At 35.0% G+C, this 21,720-nt stretch overlaps 1 protein-coding gene across 1 annotated transcript in view; it reads left to right on the plus strand.

Annotated features, from left to right (window-relative positions):
* The first annotated feature begins 672 nt into the window (after positions 1 to 672).
* AHI1 (Abelson helper integration site 1) overlaps positions 673 to 21,720 on the plus strand; it is an 88,509-nt gene continuing 67,461 nt past the window's right edge. The window contains 12 exon segments of the mRNA XM_008945537.1: positions 673 to 796; positions 1,641 to 1,762; positions 8,205 to 8,815; positions 9,365 to 9,522; positions 10,608 to 10,791; positions 11,554 to 11,746; positions 12,879 to 12,974; positions 14,371 to 14,556; positions 16,660 to 16,696; positions 16,699 to 16,805; positions 19,054 to 19,186; positions 20,201 to 20,324. Coding sequence (XP_008943785.1) covers positions 787 to 796; positions 1,641 to 1,762; positions 8,205 to 8,815; positions 9,365 to 9,522; positions 10,608 to 10,791; positions 11,554 to 11,746; positions 12,879 to 12,974; positions 14,371 to 14,556; positions 16,660 to 16,696; positions 16,699 to 16,805; positions 19,054 to 19,186; positions 20,201 to 20,324 — 1,961 coding nt within the window. The 5' untranslated portion in view covers positions 673 to 786.

Consider the following 21,720-nt stretch of genomic DNA (forward strand, 5'->3'; position numbering starts at 1 on the left):
TTACACATTCATAGGAAGTCAGAGTTCATTAGTTCCACTGTTTACAAAACAGCTTTTTGTATTAAAGTTTTTCATAAAACATTCAGAATTTTCTTGATGAAAAGATAAAGCTGTGTAATATTTTTGTTTGCCTTCAAGCTTTGTTTAGATTGCATTTGTCGGCTTTTCTTCACAACCAGGAGGGCCTAACATTTTTTTTCTTCAGAGAAATGAGTTTCATGTAATTGCTTGTCTGCTTTATGTAAAATTCAAATGCTTTATATAAACATGAATATTTAGATATTTGTAATAAAGTTAGACTTGATGGCAGATACTGATCTTTTCGTTGAAAGCTATCAGCTGGCTACAATGTTACTTCCTTGATGAAGCTGTCTGGATAGGAACCTTCTTAGAAAAGCTTCAGTATAAATGGCTTCATTGGTCATTATTATGTAAATAAAATGCATGGGTTTGTGGAAGGGTGGAGGACTACAGTACTGAAGTATTACTGCTATAATGTTGGTTTTTATTTACTCTCAAATAACGAGCAACAGATGGACACTAAGAATTCTGAGCCGAGATCTGATGGCAGAGAACTTCTAATAATTTAGACAAAAAGTATAGAAATAGTTATTTCCCTAAAAGACTTGTACTCATCCTTGGTATTAGTTAGCCAGCATTCAATTGTTAGCTTCAAATCTATGGACCAGCTATGTTAATGAAAGTTGTTAATTGCTTTATATAGAATGGTGAATTCTGAGGAAGAAGCAGCTGGTGTGTTGAGCCACTTCTAACTGAGAACTGAAAATGCCAGCAGGTAAGAATATTTTGTGTTTGATTTCCAATACATATTTTATAGTTGGAACTAGGTGCAAATGATAGGAATTACTTCTGTCTTAAGTTTTTAGTGCTGTGTTTGCTGTATTTTGGGTCCATCTTTATAGCTGATTTTTTTTTCTAGTGATGTTATTTTATTTAAAATTTGGGGGCTTTTTTTTTTAAAATTCTAATTATAATGGCAATGATGCCATAGCTAAGGATTCAATAGCCTTTTTCAGCGTTGTGCCAGATTACATTTTGAATTCTTTAGCTACAAATTAAACATTGGTTCAGGGAGCCTAGAACACCTACTGCTCCAAGGTTGAAATGGTGCTGATAGCAGTACCATCATTACTAACTGATTTCAGATGGGTGCATGCTTCTGCCTCTTACACATCTGTCTCAGGGTGGTGCTCCTCTGACTTCCAAATTCTCTAAGAACCCAGAGCTGCTGCCTCATCTGGAGACAGTGTGTCACCTCATAATTTTATCAGTGTGCTACTGTTCTTAAACAGGGAGAGCAATAATCTGTCCTCTGCTTGGGCTAGCCCAAGTGTTGTGCTGATCCTAGTCTGTGTGCCCTTCAGAATGTGCTTTCTTCAGGAAACAGAGTAGGCAGTGCCAACTTCAGCAACAAGTAATAGCCTGGTGTGTTTGTATAATGTTGCTGAGTTATCTTTGTTGTTCCTGGAAATTCTTTACTGAATACTAAGTGAATTTCTTAGGAAACTTTCCTTGATAAATAATTCTTGTCCTTTGTAATTTTAAAGTATGATTGCACACTTTTTTTAGCAATGGTGATTATTGAGCTAGTCAGTCATACTCTAGATTTCTTTTTTCAGTTGAAAGTGAGGCAAAGGCAAAAACCAAAGTCCGCTTTGAGGAAATCTTCAGGCGTCATGCTGGCCTAACAGACACAAAGAAATCAAAGAAAAAGAAGTTTCACTCCCAAGAGAGTATTGTGGTGAGTTTGAACACATGCAAGCTTGCTTTGGTTGCCTTCCTTAGTGGGGGAAAAAAGATCAGGACAATAAGTTGTAGAAAAGAAATGTAAGCATTTTTTTGTAAATAAAGTATATTTCTGCACATATCCTTTGTTTTGATGGCACTTCATTTATTGTTTGTGTACCAACAAGGCATCCGTCTAATGTGGAGGTATGCCAGAATATTGTAGAATATGCTACTGGTGAAAAGAAAGTGGCACATGCAAGCAGGCACTATTTTGAATTCTGCCAGTACTTTTTTTCCAGTCTGTTTTTTCAGATAAGTTTTAAAGTCTTCAAATTCCATATTGACATCAGAGTTTGAGTGATGGGCTAGTAGGACTTTGGCTACAAAAGCATTTCATTTTTAAAGTACTACATCTGCATAGTACAGGTGCATCTGTGTAATACATCTGTGAATTGAAAGCCAATGAGAATTTCCAACCTTAGTATGTATAAGTATTTATATATAGTAAGTATTATATAAAAGTACATTTGGAATAGTTGTATTAAAATTAGTATTGTGCTGAAACAATTTTGTCTTCAGAGTGACAATGTGAAGTTGATATTTGTGTGGTTTTGTTTTTTTTTTTTTTTTCATTCTCTGAAGTGTATGCTATTTAGTCAATAGTCTATACAAAGAATCAACATCATGCCTAAAATAGAGCACAGAAGAGTTAGAAGTTGGTGTTCTTTTTCCTTTTTTTACTGGCACGTGTAAATACGAGACAAAATTCTTCCATAGTTAGGTTTGCTTTTTCATGGAATGCAAGCATTTAAATCTGTGCTTTGTATTATATAGTATTTCTGAGCACATAATTATATGCTCATATGCAGCTCCATATTACTCATAAATACTTTAAGCTTACTTTGGTTTTCAAAAAAGTTTCCATTACAGAAGTCTCTGATGTAAAACACTGGTGTTGAAGTTACCTAGAAACACTTAAAATCACAGTGAACTGAATCAAAACAGACGTACATGCAAATTAAGAAATGTTTTTACAGTCAGTGTGGAAACCTAACTATAGTTTTGTTGAAGCTATAGATTTTTACCAATCAAAGCACTAAACTATGAACTTAAGGAGTATGTGTATTGGAACCTAATACTGCCCTGTTTGAGTATTTTCTTGAAGTATGGCAAGTTTGCAAGAACTCGGGTTGACATTTTCCACACTGATTACATTCAAGTAGAAATTTCTGTAAAAGCTTCAGCAAATAACCCATCATTTCTTTGTAAGAAAAGTGTGTGGGAGAGGAGGAAGGCAGATGCAGGAGGTTGGCTGGGTTTGTTCTGGTTTTCTTCACTTTATATAATTTAACTATATAGAGTTTCACATATCATGAAGTAGCATGAAATATATCAGTGATGGAGATGGAGATAGGCATCAGCTGTGGCCACTGAAAGCCTGCCTTGTTATTCAGTAGCCACAGGTGCAGTGGGTATGAGGCCTGGAGGCATGGCTGAAAAAAACAAGGAGTTGGGATGCAGGCAGAAAGTGAATTTGCCAGTATTGCTTCCAGGGCCAACAGCTACCATATTTATTTTTTACCACTTGTGCCTCCTATTACAGATCATTAGAATGAGGCAAACCTCAGACCAGCCAATGCCCAGACAGATTAACTTGTCTGAAGTCAGTGTGAAAATTGAGTTTATTTGATCAAATCTTAATTTCATGGTGAGAGGATGTTCAGCTCGGAAAATGTCAGTGAAGTTTTCTACCAAGTGAAAAATAGGATCCCATTACAGAGGCATGAATTTCTTCCCTAGACTGTAGTCTGACCAGCTGACAGTGTTGGGGCAGGCACATGCTGATGATAAGCATTCTGCATTCGAGGGAGGACTGGAACAGGTTTTGTCCCTTTGAAGCTTTATACTTCCTACCTTATTGAATTCACTCCTTCTCTTTCGTTATAAGGCCTGCCCCAGATGACAGATTGGAGTCTAGAGTTTTGGGAAGGCACAGGTAATAGGAGTCTGTCTCCAGGCTTGAAAATCGTTGTATTCTTTTGGGTAAGATGGGTGTTTTACAGGTTTCTTCTGACTAATTCAGTACTTTAGCTTCTCTCTTAGAACACAATGTGCAGAGCATTAAGGTTGTAGCATTTTTGCAGGGTCTGTTACATAGCCCATTTTTTCCCATAAGCTGACAGGCACTGAATAATTGTTGAGTTTTCCACTGTTTTTTAGACCTTTGTTTCTTAAAATGGGGAAGTAGTAATAGTTGACTGTATATTTGATTTATACATTTTCTTGATGTTTTCTGTTAAAACTTAGTGAAACTTCTCCAAGCCTGTCGTATCTGTAAATTCTTCTAGCTTTGAGCATCTGCATTTTGTAGTCTTATATGAACAATGGCAGTAAAATTGGTTCCCTAGTACATTAAAATTTTCTTAAACGTCTTACCCAACTAGCCAGCATCACAAGTATATTTATTACCAATACAGTTGCAAGTAAATGGTCTTTTACAGCTATTAATATGAGCCCTTCAGTGAACTGGCAATGTCATACAATCACCATGGTTGGAAAGGACCTCCAGGATCATCAGTTCCAACCTTCTTCCACCGTTCCTCTAACCACTAGGTCATAGCCTCAAGTGCCACATCTACTTGTTTTTTGAACACCTCCAGGGATGATGACTCCAACACCTCCCTGGGCAGCCTATTCCAGTGTCTAAGCACTCTCTCAGTGAAGAAATTCTTCCTAATATCTAATCAAAATCTTCCCTGGCACAACTTGATGCCGTTTCCCCTCGTTTTATTGTCAGTAGTTTGGGAGAAGAGAACCAACACCAGCCTCACTGCAACCTCCTTTTAGGGAGTTGTAGAGAGCAATAGGGTTTCCTCTTAGTCTTCTCTTCTCCAGACTAAATAACCCCAATTCCCTCAGCTGGTCCTCATAAGGGATGTTTTCCAGCCCTCTCACCAGCCTCGTTGCCCTTCTCTGGACCCACTCCTCAATGCCCTTCTTACACTGTGGTGCCCAAGACTGAACACAGTACTCAATATGCGGTCTCATGAGTGCCGAGTACGGGGCCATGATCACCTCCCTACTCCTGCTGGCCACACCGTTTCTGATCCAGAACAGGATGTCCGTTCCTAATTTTTCAAGGTGTGCTTATCTTATGGGAAGAAGTTCAAGTACTTCTTTTTAACTTTGGTTATCTGAGTTTCCAGATACCCTGGGTAAAATCATCTGATACATTCGCAAGTTACACTCACACATACTTGAGAAGCTTTTTTAAAAAGGAGTAAGATTTTTAGGTGTTGTCCCTACTGTCAGCTCTGGGACATGAATGGCAAGCCCCTCTGGGGCTTGGCTCATTGTGCTAGGAGTCTTGTGTGTTAGCCCACCTGCATGCATCTTGGCTGGCACCTATCTCTTGCTTCTATCAAGCCTGTAGTGCAAGTAGGTTTGTTATCAGGGTGAGTGCTGCCGCTGCCCCGGTGTCCTTATGTGTCCCTTGAGCTGTTTTGGAGGAAGAAAAAAAAAAAAAAAAAGGCAAACAACCTTCTCCATTTGTGCCATGCTTTAAACTGAGGAGGTCAGATTCAGGTCAGCAACCCTCTGGAGTTACTCCAAGGACAGGTCTAGCCTCTGAGCTGCTTTTCCAGCCTAACTGCTTTTTCTGAAACACATCTTATAGGTAGATGGTTGCTTCTAGTTGAGCTCAGTCCTGTATCTCAGACAAAGAATGTATGCCAGTATCCTTGTCTCTGCCTGAGACCTAATCTGATGGTTTGTATAAACGTCTTGGCTTTTACTTTATAATTTTGTGGTCCCTTCCCATCTTTCCTCTCTGTTTAATTGCATCACATAATTATAGCATGGGGAAACGTGGCCCAAGTTCAGATCATATAGGCTACGCATCCGATGAATTTCTGTATGAACTGCTGAGACAGCTTTGTGCTGCCTGCAGTGTCTCTTAATGTTCGTTAAATTTACTGTAGTTTGTTTGTGTTTTATTTCATTATGAGAATATTCTGTATTTTTTTTTCTGTGAGTAAATTTGCTGTAATTGACTGTATGCTGCTACTATTCATAACATGTTTGTGAGCCTCTGTTTTTACTTGTAGGCATAATAAATAAGTTCTAGTAAATATTTCAGTGAAGTGTTTGGAACAGCTAGGTTTCTTTGAGTAAATGGCTCTTGAATATCTGAGTTATTTTAGAAACTCTTGAACAAGGTCAAAAATATGGGCTTTTTGTTTAAGATCTCTGAAAGAATTCTTCTTGAGCTTAATGGATTAATGTTCTATCAAAGGCAAAAATCACCATGACCCTAGCTGTTGGTCACTGTTGGGTCTTAATTGCCAGTGTATTTTAATTTTCATTCCTTACACTCTGCAGTTAAAGCTGTTCATAGAAATGCAGATAAGGAAGCGGACAGTCTAATAAAAAGCTTTTTTTTTCATTTATGCAAAGCTTGTTGATGTAATTTTTAAATTTCCCTTACTCTACTCTGTGTCTCAAGTTATTTCTATTAAATCTTCTCACATCCTCTCAAATTATTGATTTATGAATAAAGCGAATGCTACTAGTCTATTTAAAGAAGTAAAAATGAAGGTACAAAGACGGGTTTTTTTCATGATTGATATTGAGATAAACTATTTTTAGGCATAGGATGCTAAAAATGATAACTACTGAAAAGATATATGAATGGCTTTAGGTTTTTCTGATGTATTAGATAAGCATACTTGCATGACATTCTAGCTGCTTTTTTTAACTTGTACTTTATTAGGACAGTGTTTTGTAATATGTAGCATTAGTAAGTCTAGTTAATGCATTTTTAAGCTTTGTCTCTGGTGTTGGGTATCAGCGTATATTTCTGTGTCAAACTATCTTGGTGTATTTTTCTTGTCACCGTGCTTTTATTTGACAATTTTCGGACAAAGTAATAAACTTCCTTGATTTTACTTTTTTTTTGTGGTTTTACTCATGTACTTCAAAGATTTTTTTTTTTCCTTTCTTCTCCTCCTTCAATAGTTATTTCCTTGCTTTCCATGTTCTCTCTTCAAATGTCAGTTGTGAATGAAACAAGAAGTGGTGAAGGTTTGCAGGCTCACACAGATGAGAGCATAAAATATGGAGGCAGATGACTTGCACATTGAGTTTTCTTTCTAGTCATGGAGTATGCAAGTGAGCATTTTTAAAATAGGATCCATATTGCTCTTGCAACTTCATTCTCTGTTTTTAGTACTTATAAGGTTGTAAATTTTGATGATTGGTTATTACATATATCGTCCCTTTTTAAAAATGTTTGAGACAAAGATGATTCTGTAATTTGGAGAAGTGTTGCAGCTAAAAGGGGAATATGCCTGTTTACTGAGGAAGGAAGATGATACTGACAAAGAAAAGATTGTATGCAAATACTTGTTTTTTCCCACTGCTTTTAAAATTTGCTTTCTTTGTCTTTTAAGGTCTTCTCTAATGTTTCATGTGGGGACCCCAGAGAGTTTTATGTAAGACAACAGAGGAAATGAATCCTAGTGACTTAGCAGAAGTTCCATCAGGGAACAGAGTTCTGTGTGTTGAGCTCCCAAGAGAATTAGGCCTTCGTTACTTGCTGGAGAGTTACAGAATCATAGAATATTTTGAGTTGGAAGGGGCCTTGAAAGGTCGTCTAGTCCAACCACCTGCAAATGAGCAAGGACATCTTCAAGTAAATCAGGTTGCTCAGAGCCTAGTCAAACCTGAATGTTTCCAGGGATGGGGATATTATAAATTTTTGTAATTAGTAATAGAAACCTCAAGGAGATAGGAAAGTGGTTTTTAGAAAACACATTGTAAACTAAAAGTTGGGAGGGGGAGTGCGCAGATAAATGTGTTAGCTGAGATTTATCTAAGCTGTTTTTACTAGATTGGTCTTTAGATCTTTTTCACTCTACTAAGAATAAAGTGGGTTATTTTTAAACTTTTTTTTTTCAGGTCTTAATGGAAATATTTTTTTCCAATCTTAGCACTTTTTAATAGAATTTCATTGTCAAAATTTGGCAAGCAACTTTCAGCAAAACAAACTACAAACAACTGAGCCTGAAGCCCGTCTCTAACTTGCATTTTAAATGGAGGAAAATACTTTATTTTGTGCTGCATGCAATCTTCAAGTCTTCCATAGTCTAAAGCATTGGCATCTGTTTATGAGGTAGACTTGTTGGTTTCTTTTTTTACTGGATATACATAAAAGTAACTTAAAAGCATAGTGAAGCAAAATGAAGTGCCCAAACATGAAATTTTTTTTTCACAGTGGATTTTCTGTTGCCTTTTAATCTGCCACTTTTAAATAAGAAAAAAAAAAAAAAAAACCTAGATCTTTGATTTTGCTTTACTTTGTGTAACATTGCTAAAGAAATAACATAAAATACTGTGTTTATCCTTAGCACGTAATTTTTTAGTACAAGTATGTTTTATGTTCTTCTCATTTATAGCTTGACACTTTCAGAAGTAATATTGATTTAGCTAAGGAGAGTGCAAATGATGAAACAATTATAAACAACACATACAATCCTGAAGAAGAGAGCCCCCGATTTACGAAAAATAAACTGAGAGAGAAAGCTTCAATTGCAGAGAAAATAAACAATGATATTGTTAGTGGAGAGGAGAACAAGAAACCCAAGTCTAACAAGAAGAAAAAGAAATCACTTTTACAAGAACAGTTTAATGAGGAGGAAAATTTATATGAAGCTAAATTGGAGAGTTTTGAGAAAAAGACTAATGATTTTCCAAAGAAGAAAACAAAAAGTAAATTGCAAACAGATGTACCTCATCAAGAAGGTGATAGAAAGATTAAAAATTCCTTGGGTGAAGTAAGAAATGTAACTGAATTAGAAGAGGAAGAAGAGCTAATTCGAGCTTATCAGCTGCATGTGGCTGAGGAGGAAGCAAATGCAATTAAAAAGAAAATAAGAACGAAACTTAAAGAACAGATGTCTGAATTTACCTCCACTGTTCAAAGCCATGAAGTTGTATTGAACAGTGAAGTGGGCAAAAAGAAGAAAAAGAAAAAAGAAAGAGCAGTTTCAAGTGAGGCTGAAACAAGGTACTGTAATAAACTGCATACTGTGTGTCTGTGAATCTTAAGCAAATTTTTCCATTTTTTTAACATAGGCAGAAGCTTTCTGATAAACAGTACATCTTTTCTAAGTGATGAACTGGATGATTCTGATATGAAAAACTATTACTGAACCCTTCTTCAAAATACTGTCAAGATTAATATTTAACACAGATTTTATTTAACTTTTTAAAAATATATCCTTCATTATTATATGATGTTGATTTTTTTTCAAACTCACATTTAACTAACAGAAGATAATTTTGTGCATGATTTTTTTAGTAATGAGTGATGGCCTTGATCCAGCAGAAGAGTATTAGCTTAGTTCTATGAATGGCTCTCCAATTAGCTGGAAATTAGGAGGAAGTGAAGGAGTGAGAGAAATTAAAAAGGGAAGGCAATGATGTTGGGTGCATGTTGCATTTTCAAGATACACAGGTGACAAGTTACAGAACTAAAGAGGAAACTTCAAGTTGATTAATCAATTGTAATGAGTAACTGTATCCACCTTGCTGACAGTAATATATTACATTGCAGTGCAATGTCCCTTTCTGAGCTACAGCATCATCCAGCAGAAGCTGGCAATGAAAATCATTCATTGGAAAGATCACTCACACTAGAAGGACAGAAATTGGATGAAAGTGTGGAGAAACAGAAACCTAAAGCAAAGAAGGTTAAAAAGAAAACCAGAAAAGGTCTGCCAACAAAATGTTAGAATGGTGTGCTGCTTTCCTTCCTGTTTTATCCGAGTCTTTTTTTCTTTTATTGTTTTTCTGTGCTGCTACAAAAATATTTGTTCACAGCAGTAACACACAGAAATGATTGAGCTGTTGAAGGTACTGATGTTTCTTTAGTTACTTAGCTGTATTTTTGTTCTCCAATTCTGAGGCTAATTTGCAAGGAAATTTATTTGATGTATAAGTCTAAAAAATTGAGAATTCATTTCCTGCAAATAGTTTTGAAATTGGTAAATATTTTAAAAGTGTAATTTTTTTTAAAGCATAACATAATATTACAATATACCTATATATATCTCAACTTTACAGTGTATTTCTTAGATGCATATTCTAATTCTTTTTCTTATTTTATAATTTTTATTTACTCTATACTACAAATGGTGTATCACCACTGATTTAACTGGATGGTCAGTTCAAACATAAGAGAACATTTTTGTGCAACATATAGTCAAACTGGAGAATAAATTTCCTCAAAAGTCGTGAAGTCCAAAATAAGAAATTATTTTTAAAAAAATGGAGATGACATAAATTGATGAGGAGTGAGTCTTTTGATATCTGTTAAGTATGGTTGTCTTACTGTAACTTGTAAATGAAGAAGTTCTGGAAGCAGTGTTTAGTAAATTGAGGGAAAATGCATGTGCAGAAGGCATGAGTTTCTGCTTACCTTGTTTTTTATGTTAAAAAAAACCAACCAACCAAACAAAATCTACTATAAGCTATAACCCAGAGATGGTTATTGAACTGTATGGATTTTAAGTCATTGCAAAGGCACAGGAGAACCTATGTTAATCAAGAGAAAGACCTCTGATTTTAAATGTAAATGTTTGTTAATAGGAATAGATTAAATTAACACATATTCATGTGTCATGTTCATACATGTTTAAAATGTTGCAAATTTGATAATTTTACTGTAACTTATTATAATGAACACATTAAATATTCGTATTTTACTATTGATTGCTAAGACAATACGAAGCATTTTTACTCCTTTTAAATGTTACTAGTGGAACAGTAACCTCTGTTTATTTTGTTCCTATTTCTAGAAGAAACCACAGAAGTTGCTGCAGAAAATGATGAGATGAAATTTGGTTTTGGTGATGATCTTGTGTTAGGAGTTTATATCCATCGATCTGATCGACTTAAAACTGATCTCCTGGTATCTCATCCCATGGTTAAAATTCATGTTGTTGATCAGAGAAATGGCTTATATGTCAAGAAGGATCATAGGTGACTTTTATTAAACTGTTTCTGTTATCAATAGTTACTACAAATAGGTAGATATTTCCCTAGAAAATTAAATACGAAAATAATGCTAAACTTGTGAGCTTGTGAGGTCATTCATTAGTTTCTACATCTGTGATGATGCATTTATATACCCACATTAAATTCAGGTTATATTTTTATCCTCTTTTGGTACTTCTAAATGTCCCGTGCTGCTGTGCTTCTCTTGAGGTCCCCATACTTACAGCACAGTTCATTCTGTATTCTTTCCAGATAAAAATTTCCTAAATCTCAAAAATACATAGAAGAAAAGATGAGAATAAGTAAGGAAAACTCTTGTAGCATAAATAGCATCTGCCTTTTATATGAAAGAACTTTTTTATAAAATCCTGAAATCAAGTTTAGTTCTTCATATTTTTAATTTATCAGTTACTTTTCTTCTACTATCCTTATGCAGAATTTTCCTGAAAACCAAATTGTAACAGCATTTAAGCAGTAGACTCTACCATGATCATTATGCTTAAATCTGGTAAGCTGTCACTTGGTTGTTAGGATTTTCAAATTCAGACTGTAGCACTTCTATATACTTTGCAAATTGTCTTAAATTTGTGGTGGGTTTAGGATTTTTTTTTTCTGAAATCAAACAAATGTGTCTTGTATGTTTCTTAGCTTTCAGGGAAAAGATGAAAAGTGAAAATACTGCTTTGTTTGAGGTTTTTTGTTTTTAAGTGTTTCAGTGATTGTAACTGTTTGGAAATTTTCAAATAGCAACAGGAAAGTTTCATCTTACTATGAACAAGAACAAATAGAGCATGTTCTTCCTATTATGACACAACCATATGACTTCAGACAGTCTAAATCAACAATTCCAGAGTGGGAGGAACAAGTTATATTTAATGAGCGTTTTAGTTATTTTATTGAAAACACTGAAGAAAGCCCTCGAGTAATCCTGTTTTTTGAGGTAAGGTTAAATATTTTACATCCAGTTTATATGCATTATAATTTTCTGTTTCTTTCTTCAACAGTACATATTTGACTGATTCAGGTGTTAGGCTTAAGATACAGAATATCGGCGATTGCCAATAAAAATCTAAATAATAATTTCTTATAGGAAACCTCCCCATTTTCATAGTAGTAAGGAGGACAGAACTTCCTTAAGTCAACCAACTTCTGGGAAAGGCTGGTAGGATTGTTCCAGGTCAGGAGTGACAGTACAATGTATGAAGGTTATCACTTTTCCTTTTACACGTTCTTGAAATATGAAAAGAAGTTTAAGTACCAGAAACTCAGAGATGGAATTTGCCTGCTTGTAGTAACACCTGTTGACCCTTTTACCAATGAGCAAGCTATTGCATTGTTTCTTGTTAACATCTACATGTCCTCTCCCATTTTTCACAAAGTAGTTATTAATGTGTCCTCCAGTACAATTATGTTTAAAGGAAAAATTCTAAGGTATATATTCAACATAATTTTGAGCTTAAGTATTTCCATATTTGTAAAGAGATTCTGTAGTATTAACCTGAAAATGGGAACCTAATACAATAAATATTGTTTCATTCCTTATTTTTTGTATTTCAAGTAGATTGTATATATACTACCACTGTATCCTTCTTCATAAAAATGAACACATTTATAGAATTAAGAGTCCTTAGTTGCTTAACACAAAAGTATTTACATTTGTATATCAAGATTCTTATGGAAATTGTGCTAGTCTTGGCACCAAAATTGTGACTATAGTGAAACCATGTTGTTTGACGGCAGCATGGTTTTTGAGGTATCAATTTGAAGAAAGCACAATTCCATGTTTTTGGAGGGGGTTTGAACTAGGCGATCTTTGAAGGTCCTTTCCAGTCCAAACCCTTCTACAATTAATTCCATGACAAAAGTGATAAATCTAGGAAAGGAAAACTAACTTTGTGACTGCTGTTTTCCAGCTAGATGAACATACAGCTAGTTTTCAGTGTCAGATTTGTGATCTGTATGATTTATATAGGACTTTTGGAAATCACACATGCATATTTCCAATAGTATCTTTTAATTACCAGGAGGCATATCTTCATTAAATGTATTTATATTCCTACCAATAATTTCAGATCCTTGATTTTCTAAGTATGGATGAAGTGAGAGCCAACTCTGATGTACGGATTCAAGAACGTGGTTTTCGAAAAATTTGTTGGGCATTTCTAAAGGTATTGTAAATATTCAAATGAAGAAACATAATTTATAAGTCTCCTTACTCAATTGCCTAAAAGACACTAACCAAACTAAATGGGGAAACTTTTTTTAATACTTCCAGGCAACAGAGATAGAAAAACACATCGTTGCTTGCTTAGCTGTCCTCTCCTTTGCCTGGTAAAATTCACAATAGCGAGCCTGACAGTAAAGAGTGTGTATCTTTCTTGAAAGTATACCACGTGTAATATTTTTTGTTGTTGTTGTTCATAAAGTACAGAAGGTTTTCTTTGAAGGTTTTCTGTGTTTGTTAGGTTGTCTCTACAAAGAAAATGACAAATCCACTAATTTTTGTACCTCAGCTATTAAGTATTCTAGTGGCATTTTCAGTTGGCCAGCCTTTGAGAAGACTCCCTAACCTAATTCTGAAATGCCTGTCATTTTTAGTTGATGAGTTTGAAATGCTGCAGCAGTGAGAGAAAGATAATTTAGCCAGCATGGCATGTACCTTTTTACCCTTCTAGGAGAGATCTGAAAGTGTCAGTTTGGCTTTTGAGAGCTGACAATCTTCAACTTGCCTGAGGATTGTTCATTTACACCTACCCTAGTGGATGGTGGACTTTCACAGTCACTGAGCAGTCCGCAGCATAAGAAATGCAGGAGAAATTGTGCTGCAAGTTCAGGGGGAATGGAGAGGGAACTCTGTTCCATACAGTCTCCTCAGCTCTGCCCAAAATGAATCTTCTGGAATTGGAGCTGTGGTGTCCTGTACCTGGGTGTATAGCTGGTTGGGACTGTGCATCAGGCATTCACTACATTATATTCATGTACAGAGGGAAGGATCCCAGCTCATAAATACAAATAAAATTGTGTGCCGTTCATCATTCCTACTGCATCTATCTGCGTTATCCTTTCATGTGTGCACATTTGTTCTTTAATTCAATAGAGAGAACTTTTTTTTTTTTTCCTTAAGTTGGAAAGTTTACTGTTTTGCTGTTACCTTCTGCTCTCGAGTCAAAGCCTCATCAATGCCCTTTGCTGCAGCATTCAAAGTGGTCAGGCTTGGAAGAGGCTCTGTGTACATTGATAGTCCTTGAGATTTGGTTGATTCCATCAAGTAGCAATTAAAAAAGATGTCTTCCTACATTCAGGATATTACTGTTGTGCATATGAAGCATGTCGGATAAGTAGGCTGCCATCTAAGCTTTAATCTCAGTCATGTGACCCTGGGGGTGTTTAATATGTGCTTCCTTCATTATCACTTTTAGGGATAATACATTTCCCCAGTGGGAAATGGATTTCAGTGTTTATACCCTAGTTGTTTGAGATGCTAGAAATAATTACTTGTATTACTTTCTGTTAACGTAACACATTTTTTTTTCCTTTTTTTTTTTTTTCAAATCACCCTTCCAGCTTGTAGGTGCAAATGGAGTTCTAAACGTTGGTGGAAAACTCCGTCTGCAATTATATTACCCACCTCCAAGAATCAAGTCACATTCAGATGTTGTTGAGGTATATGACTGGTGGGCAAAATGTCCTAGAAATCGTTATCCATCAACTTTATATGTAACTGTAAGAGGCATAAAACTGCCAGATCATGTAAGTATATAATCTATAAATATATTTACAGCTCTACAGGCTTTTCTGTAGGAACTGGTAGCTAGACAGAGTGCGTGTGTGTGTGTGTATGTTTGTATGCGTAGATATAAAATTTGTACTTCTATGCAGTATATAAAATTACTATTATATAACTAGCTATAATAAGAACTGTGTCTTAGGATAAATGTTCCAAAGTCAGCCTTTCATCACTGTCTTTGAAAAATATTTTCCCATTTGGAACTTTGCATATTTTGCCATTGACAATCAGAAGACTTTTGAGGGTACTTTCTTTAAGACTGATACTCCTCGTTAGGAGAAATGCAATTTTAAGTCATTATACTCGTGCAGGTGTGTAAATTCTCCAAGTGAGAGAAGATTTAACTCACTTAACTGATTCCCTGCACCCTCAAGCTATAATGAGTCATATATTTTTCTGAAATGAAAACTCCTTTAAAGACTGTAAAATAACTCTTTTAAGACTATATAAATAACTTTTATGTTGGTATGTGCTGAGATGTGTATTCAATAGAAATACAGCATTTATTGTTCTACAATGCAAGTACAATATTATTCTATTACATAACTTTTCATGTGTATTTACACTTGTCATTAAGTCTTTCTTCTCCGCACTCTCTGTACAGTCAAGAGTGATCTGTGGAAGCCTGGAGAGATGTGGTCCAAAACCAAGATAATCCATGGAATTAATTGATACGTTTTTGGGACATTTTTCTAATCTGTATACTGGAATGACACCTGCAGGTCTCTTGCTTAGTTAGCTGCTGAGGTTGTTAGGAATTCTGTGTGCTTTGCTTGAGCACCTCTGCTTCATTTTTCTAGGAGTTTTCTGAGCCCGTGTTCTGCGTAGTCTAAATATTTTCCTGGTATCTTTGTGTGCTGTCACTGGTTTACATCTGTCCCTACTTTACAGCTCTCTCTGCAGCTCAGGGATCTGATGAATTTGCGTAGGCTTTCCCAGCCGTACTGTGCTTGGATCCGTTGCCCACCGATAAAATTTCATTCTTGTTTTGATAACTGCCAGATTTTCCAAAGCAGGGGTTGAGCTCCAGATAAGAGCCATAGCCTGATACAGTTTTCTATGCATAGATTTCTGCTTCTATTTAAGTTCTGTTACAGATTCTACCTAGCCTCCTGCTTATCTGCAAGGGCCCATATCTCCCACACCTCCTGCATGGGCTAGTAGGTATGAAAATAGATAAAACAGGACTTCTTGCATGGAAGGAGATGTCTATGTGTGGAGAGCTAATTTAAGTTCCTAAATTGGTTTGTACTTGCATAGTAGCTGTTCAGCCTCCCTTTGTAGTCACAGGAACCTAGACAGATTTTCATCCTGAAGTGGATACCTAGCAACTGTCATCCTGGAAGGAAACAGTAATTTTGCCTGGTGTTTCTGAAGAGACTCGTCATAGTGCAACTGCAGGTGCTGCTTAATGGCCCGTGTGCCCCTCAGCCATGGGGCTGCTTCACAGCGTCTAGGCTTCCTGTGTGTTCAAGCTTGGTGTAACTTGTAGATAAGGTTCAGCGGGTGTACTTACAGAAGTTTGGGAAGCGTATGTGCTTTACCTACAGTTAAAATCACAAATGTGGTCAGTCCTTTTTTCTTTGCAACGCTTGAACGTAGTGTGTTTAATATGTAACACTGGTATTATCTTTTGGTGTCCTCAGTGGATTTCATTGCCAAAGCAGTGTTTTGATTTGAAAGTGGTTGGTTAATGTCACCGGAACTATTCACATGCCGAAATGCCTTTTTTTTTTTTATATATAACACCTTCAACAGTGGAGTATTTCTAGCTTTCACTGACCCTGGATAGTTAATAAAGAAAGGAAAGTGTAAATTATGTGAAAAATATTTGGTACCATCTGATTGACACAACTTCAGAAGCTCAGATTACTTTCTGACTTGCTGGTATTTGTAAATGAAACTTTTGCTCTGCAGTTTTCGTGTGTTAAGCATTTTCCAATCTCTGTTTTTTTCAGATAAAAAACGCAATGCAATTGATGTTAAAAGTACTTTTTAGTATTTACAGATATTACACTCTTCAATTAAAATATTTGTTCCTAATATTTAGTTTTGTTTGTCTGAAGGTTGCTCCTTCTTACCGCTCTATGGTAGCTGTTCAGCAGATAGTGCAATGCTGTGTGAGCTTCAGAGAGAAGAATCTAAAAACTCATGTGAACCTCTGCCACAGGAGAAAAAGGAGCCATTTAAATGGACAAGGTTGCCTGGACAGGTGAAGTGTTTTCATTTACTTTTCAAAGAAAACTAATTTAAAGATCTACTTTTTATAACTTTATGATATAAGTGTTATGAAGCAAGTCACTCATTAAAGCAAACTAGAAAAAAAAATTAAACAAAATAAAAACATTACGGAACTTGCGGATTTCTTACCCAATATGGTTGATTTAACCAGATTTTTTTTTTCCCAGAACATTTGAGGTATTTTTATCTTCAGAATTCTCTAGAAATTTGAAAGAGTAGGGCTATTCAGGTAGTGGAATTAAAATAGGAAACTAGTTCTCAGATTTCAGGTTGACTGGAAATATGTTTTCTTGGTGTTTTGTGTGGTTTGGGTTTTTTGTTGGTTGGTTTGTTTTGTTTTTCCTTAAAGTTATTTTTATAGTATAACAGAGGGAACGTTCAATGAAGAATCTTAAGATTCTTGCTGATTTCATCTTAACTCCTACATCATAGCTAATGGAAATTAGCAATCATAAAAAGGGAATATTTTTGCAACTATGTATAGAATGTCCATGCAAATATGTCCATATTTTTCTGTAGGACAGCTTTTAGTGTGAGTTCATAGTTCCATAAAATTTTGAATAATATAACACATTTGTTAACAAAGACCGTTGAATTTGATTTTTATTTTCATATTGTAGTCCTTGTACAGATTCTTTCAAAAAGAACGCATAAATATACATGGACTTAATTTTATTTCCCACTAACACTTGCTAATAATAATAAAATAGTAAAGAATAAGTCAGTCTACTTTTATAATAGAAATTTTCTTATCAAGAATGGCAAGATACCTAAAAGTTGCACTTATGTTCATGTTTGTTACTTTTTAGGAGTTTGCTATTCTGAAAATAAGTGTGTAATCAAGACTATTTTTGAAAAATATGATCCTAAGTATATTTGCCTGCCATCATGCAAATTTTATTTAAAATTTATTTATCAATTATTTATAAATTATTTGTTTATAAATTACTTCCTCATAAAAATTGTCAGTTCATTTATTCTTGGACTAGTCATACTATGTACATATTGAAGAACTTTAGTAACAACAATGACTTATTTCGTGATGTGCTGTCTTGAGAAAAAGTTTCAGTAAGGTTAGTGTGATGTAGCATGTTTGCCAAAGTAAAAGCAGATGTGTTTAAAAATTTGCTCAAAATTATTTCTTCTTCATACATTTAAATTATTTTTACCTTTAAAGCTAAGTTATCTTTTTAAAGGACCACAATATATCTGTCTAGATAGATGACTGACATTTTTTCCAAAATGTTCTGTAGAATTTTGACTTATTGATATATGAATTCAACATGACATTAATTTTATATGTGAATTATAGTTATATGAGCTGTAAATAAGTTTGTTCTGAGCTGAGTTACTGATTCAACATTGTAATATATTTTAGAGAGAGGCTAAAAAGCATAAGAAGGCTTAATTGCATTTACAATTTATAACAAGACCTGTTTACCTTCATTCTGAATTGAACAGTTTATATTCAATTATTTCATAAGTAGATGTATTTGTATACTTTTTAAATGTATATGAATCTGTTCATACTCAGATTTCATTCCTAAAGGTAAATCTGGTTTAGGTTACATAATAACATAACTACTATGGATATTTTAATTCTCCTTAAACTTTGAATTTTGTTCTGGAGAAAAAGCCCTTGGGTGAAAAAGAGGAAATATTTAGGGAGAAAGGAAGAGGGACTGTAATACATGTGTAAGTTTTTGAAATGTTTTGTCTCCAGTTATGTTTAAAAAAAAAAAAAAAGTCAGGAATTGAAATACAGATGAGGAATGCTAAAGGTGATTTGGTAGATGAAAGGTCTGAGTGCCTGTAGTTAGTCTTGAGAGATCACATGGTGATTATTTGAAGTTACTAAAAGTTATGCTTAGGTTCCTTAAACAAGCTTGACTTACAGTCTGACTTAACAGTTTACATTATTGGCAATATTCACTCTTAAGAACTTCTTAAGATTAAGGTAATTATTTCCATTTTTAGTTTTCTTGGGTTTTTAAACCTTGCTAGTTTTCTGTAACAATGGGTCAGAAATGAATACACAACCTAGATGTATCCCAAGGGATGCAGCAGAACTGCCTCGGTTTATAAGGTTCAACTTTTCTTTTAACTTCCCATAAGCAGCATTTTCAAATTGATGCATGACAGGAACGAAGACCGCATTTTAAGCATTGGGTGTTTAATATTGCTAACTGTGTAATCCCAATTGTTGCCTGAAAAGCCAGGCCTGCCGCATACCCAACAAGCTCCTGCTCTCACTGCGAGGGGGAGACCTGGGCTGCTTCTCCCTCCGCTTCTCTCACGACGGGAGAACGCTGGCAGCAGCATGTGCTGGAAAGAATGGCTACCCCATCCTCTGTAAGTTTCAAATACCTTTGGGGCTTTTTCTTTTTTTTAATAACTCATACAGTTTGAAATTAAAGTACAAAAGATGTATTTGGAGAGTGTGTTTTTTTTTTTTTTTAAGAGAGTTTGTTTTACAATTGTGTTTTGCAAATTGTTCCGTGCGTTGAAGAGCGTTGAGGAAAATGCTCTGTGTTAATAGGGCTGGAGCTGGCTTTTCATATGTGGTAATGTATCTATAGTTTAATGGTATGAAATCACACTACTTCTGTGCAGAGGTCTAGTGGAAATACTAAATCAGTTTGCATAATGAAGATATTTTCTGATAATAAAGTTTTCAGTGAAATAACTTTTCAAGCCCCCACCTGAATTTTTATGTAAGTTTTTCTCCTAACCTATCATGAAAATTAGATACCTGAAATATCATAATCTCCAGACAGACTACTGGAGGCTGCTGTCTTCCATGGTCCAGTTCAACTGGAGCTATAAATACTACTTATTACTCAAACTTGAGGCTACTGTGAAAAGAAGCAGCCCCCAACTGCATAGTTCTTAAGCCCTGCGTAAGAATTTAGAGATTTAGAATGAATGGTATTTTAAATGTACACAAAGTAACTGTTTAAATGCAAAGAGCATTAAGTGTAGATTCCTTTAATACACAGCCCCAGAAAAATGATCTCAGGGTTAATCTATTTCAAAGATTGGTTGGGTAGCTGTCAAAATTTAAAAACAAAGAAAAAGTTAAGGCAAATCTGGTTTCAATAATTTCAACCAAGTAGGCTCTTTCTTAAGGGTTAAAACATTTGTGGCACCCATAAACCACTAGATGGAAGTATATGCTTGCAGTCCATGCATATCTAGCAACTCTTTGATCTTGTTCTCCGAAAATGATACAATAAAGAAAATTAGTTGACTTATGGTAGCAGAAATCAGCCTAAGATTAGACTAAACTTTGCACTAATAATTACATATAATTGATTCTACGTACTTACTTACAAATTTTTTATTTTTCTATTTAAACTTCGCTAGTGTATGAAATTCCTTCTGGACAGTTCCTGAAAGAATTTAATGGTCACCTTAACATCGTGTATGATCTTTGCTGGTCGAAAGATAATCAATGCCTTCTTACTGCATCATCTGATGGCACTGTCAGGTCAGTATAATGATGATGTTCTGGCGGATGGCATCAGAAGCAGAAAAGAAAGTGGTCCAATTTACAAACTGTGCTATGATGTGTTAATTTAAGATTAGATTACAGTGTAACTTACTCTGTAAAACTATGAACACTGTGATGGAGTTTATCACTTATGCTGTTTTTACTATATTGGTTTCTAATGTATATGTATGTGAGACCAAACCCTTTCCAAAAACTATAGTGTCTAAATCTACAATGCAGCAAAAAATCAAAAGGCTTTATATTTCAAGAAGTCACTGGGGCAGTTGGAATATTTTATCCTTGGAGAAACTGCCATATTATGTATGCAGTTTTAAGCTTGCAAATTTGAACATGAAGCAGGAAATAGAAAATTTAACATCCAAGTTACATGTATAAATTGGCCACTTAATGTGTATGGGGTTTTTTTTGACACTTAGATGAATAATTCGACTTAACTTGCTGTAAATTAAAGTTGATAGTATTATTTCTGAGATTGAATGTGTACACATTTTCCGCTACAGTTAGGTGTACTTCAGTGAGTGTTAAAGTACTAATCTGTTCAAGGTGTAAAACCAAAACGCTCAAAACTGTAGAAATGCATGAAAATATGGCTGTGACACTACACAATTTTATTACAAGCAACTTCATATTTTTTTATAGGGCTTTTTTTTCTTTTCGTTCTTCAGATCCCTATCTGTTGTTTCTGTTATGCAACTCAGTAATGCTACAGGCAGTTGCATAATTGAAATGCCAGAAGAATTGTTAAATGATATATTGTATGTGTGGAACTATTTTGCTTTTTTGTGCTGCTCATATGTAGGCATTAAAAGAGTATTTTGAGAGCTTAGCACGTTTTTATCTTTTTTTTTTATTTGGAAGCAGATCAAATAATTTTTTATATTGAGGTAAATATGAATTTCAGTCACTTATGTTACCTATAAGAAGGCCCAGCTGTTCCTCAATTATTGAATTTGTGGCAGCAAGTTGAAACTAGTGGTCTGCCTCCTTTTCTGTGTACTATGTGTAGTCACTGCATGAGTTATTAGTTCCTGTATTTATTGTCCGTTATCTTAAGCTCCTTAAAAAGTCTAGTTAAGGCAAGGAGTTTCCTTTTTTCCTTTCACACTAGGAGCACTTTGCCATTGAAACATGGTAGAATTGAAGCATGAGGACCAATAGGCACCTCATTGCTTTGAAGTCATTATCAGTTTAAGTTCTAAAGCAACTTGAAGGGGCATTTGAGAGCTTATGTGAATTCCTCTTTATAAAGTGTTTTATGCTATCCTTGAGCCTTAAGTCCCACATTATTTGTAAGCAGTGAATTAACCTGGATGTTGCTAGAGCAAAACCATTCGAAAAGACAAGGAGACTCTTTGTGATCTTTGCACGTTAA

Source organism: Merops nubicus, unplaced genomic scaffold (assembly GCF_000691845.1).
Source record: "Merops nubicus isolate BGI_N331 unplaced genomic scaffold, ASM69184v1 scaffold6038, whole genome shotgun sequence".
In the NCBI taxonomy this organism is placed as follows: Eukaryota; Metazoa; Chordata; class Aves; order Coraciiformes; family Meropidae; genus Merops; species Merops nubicus.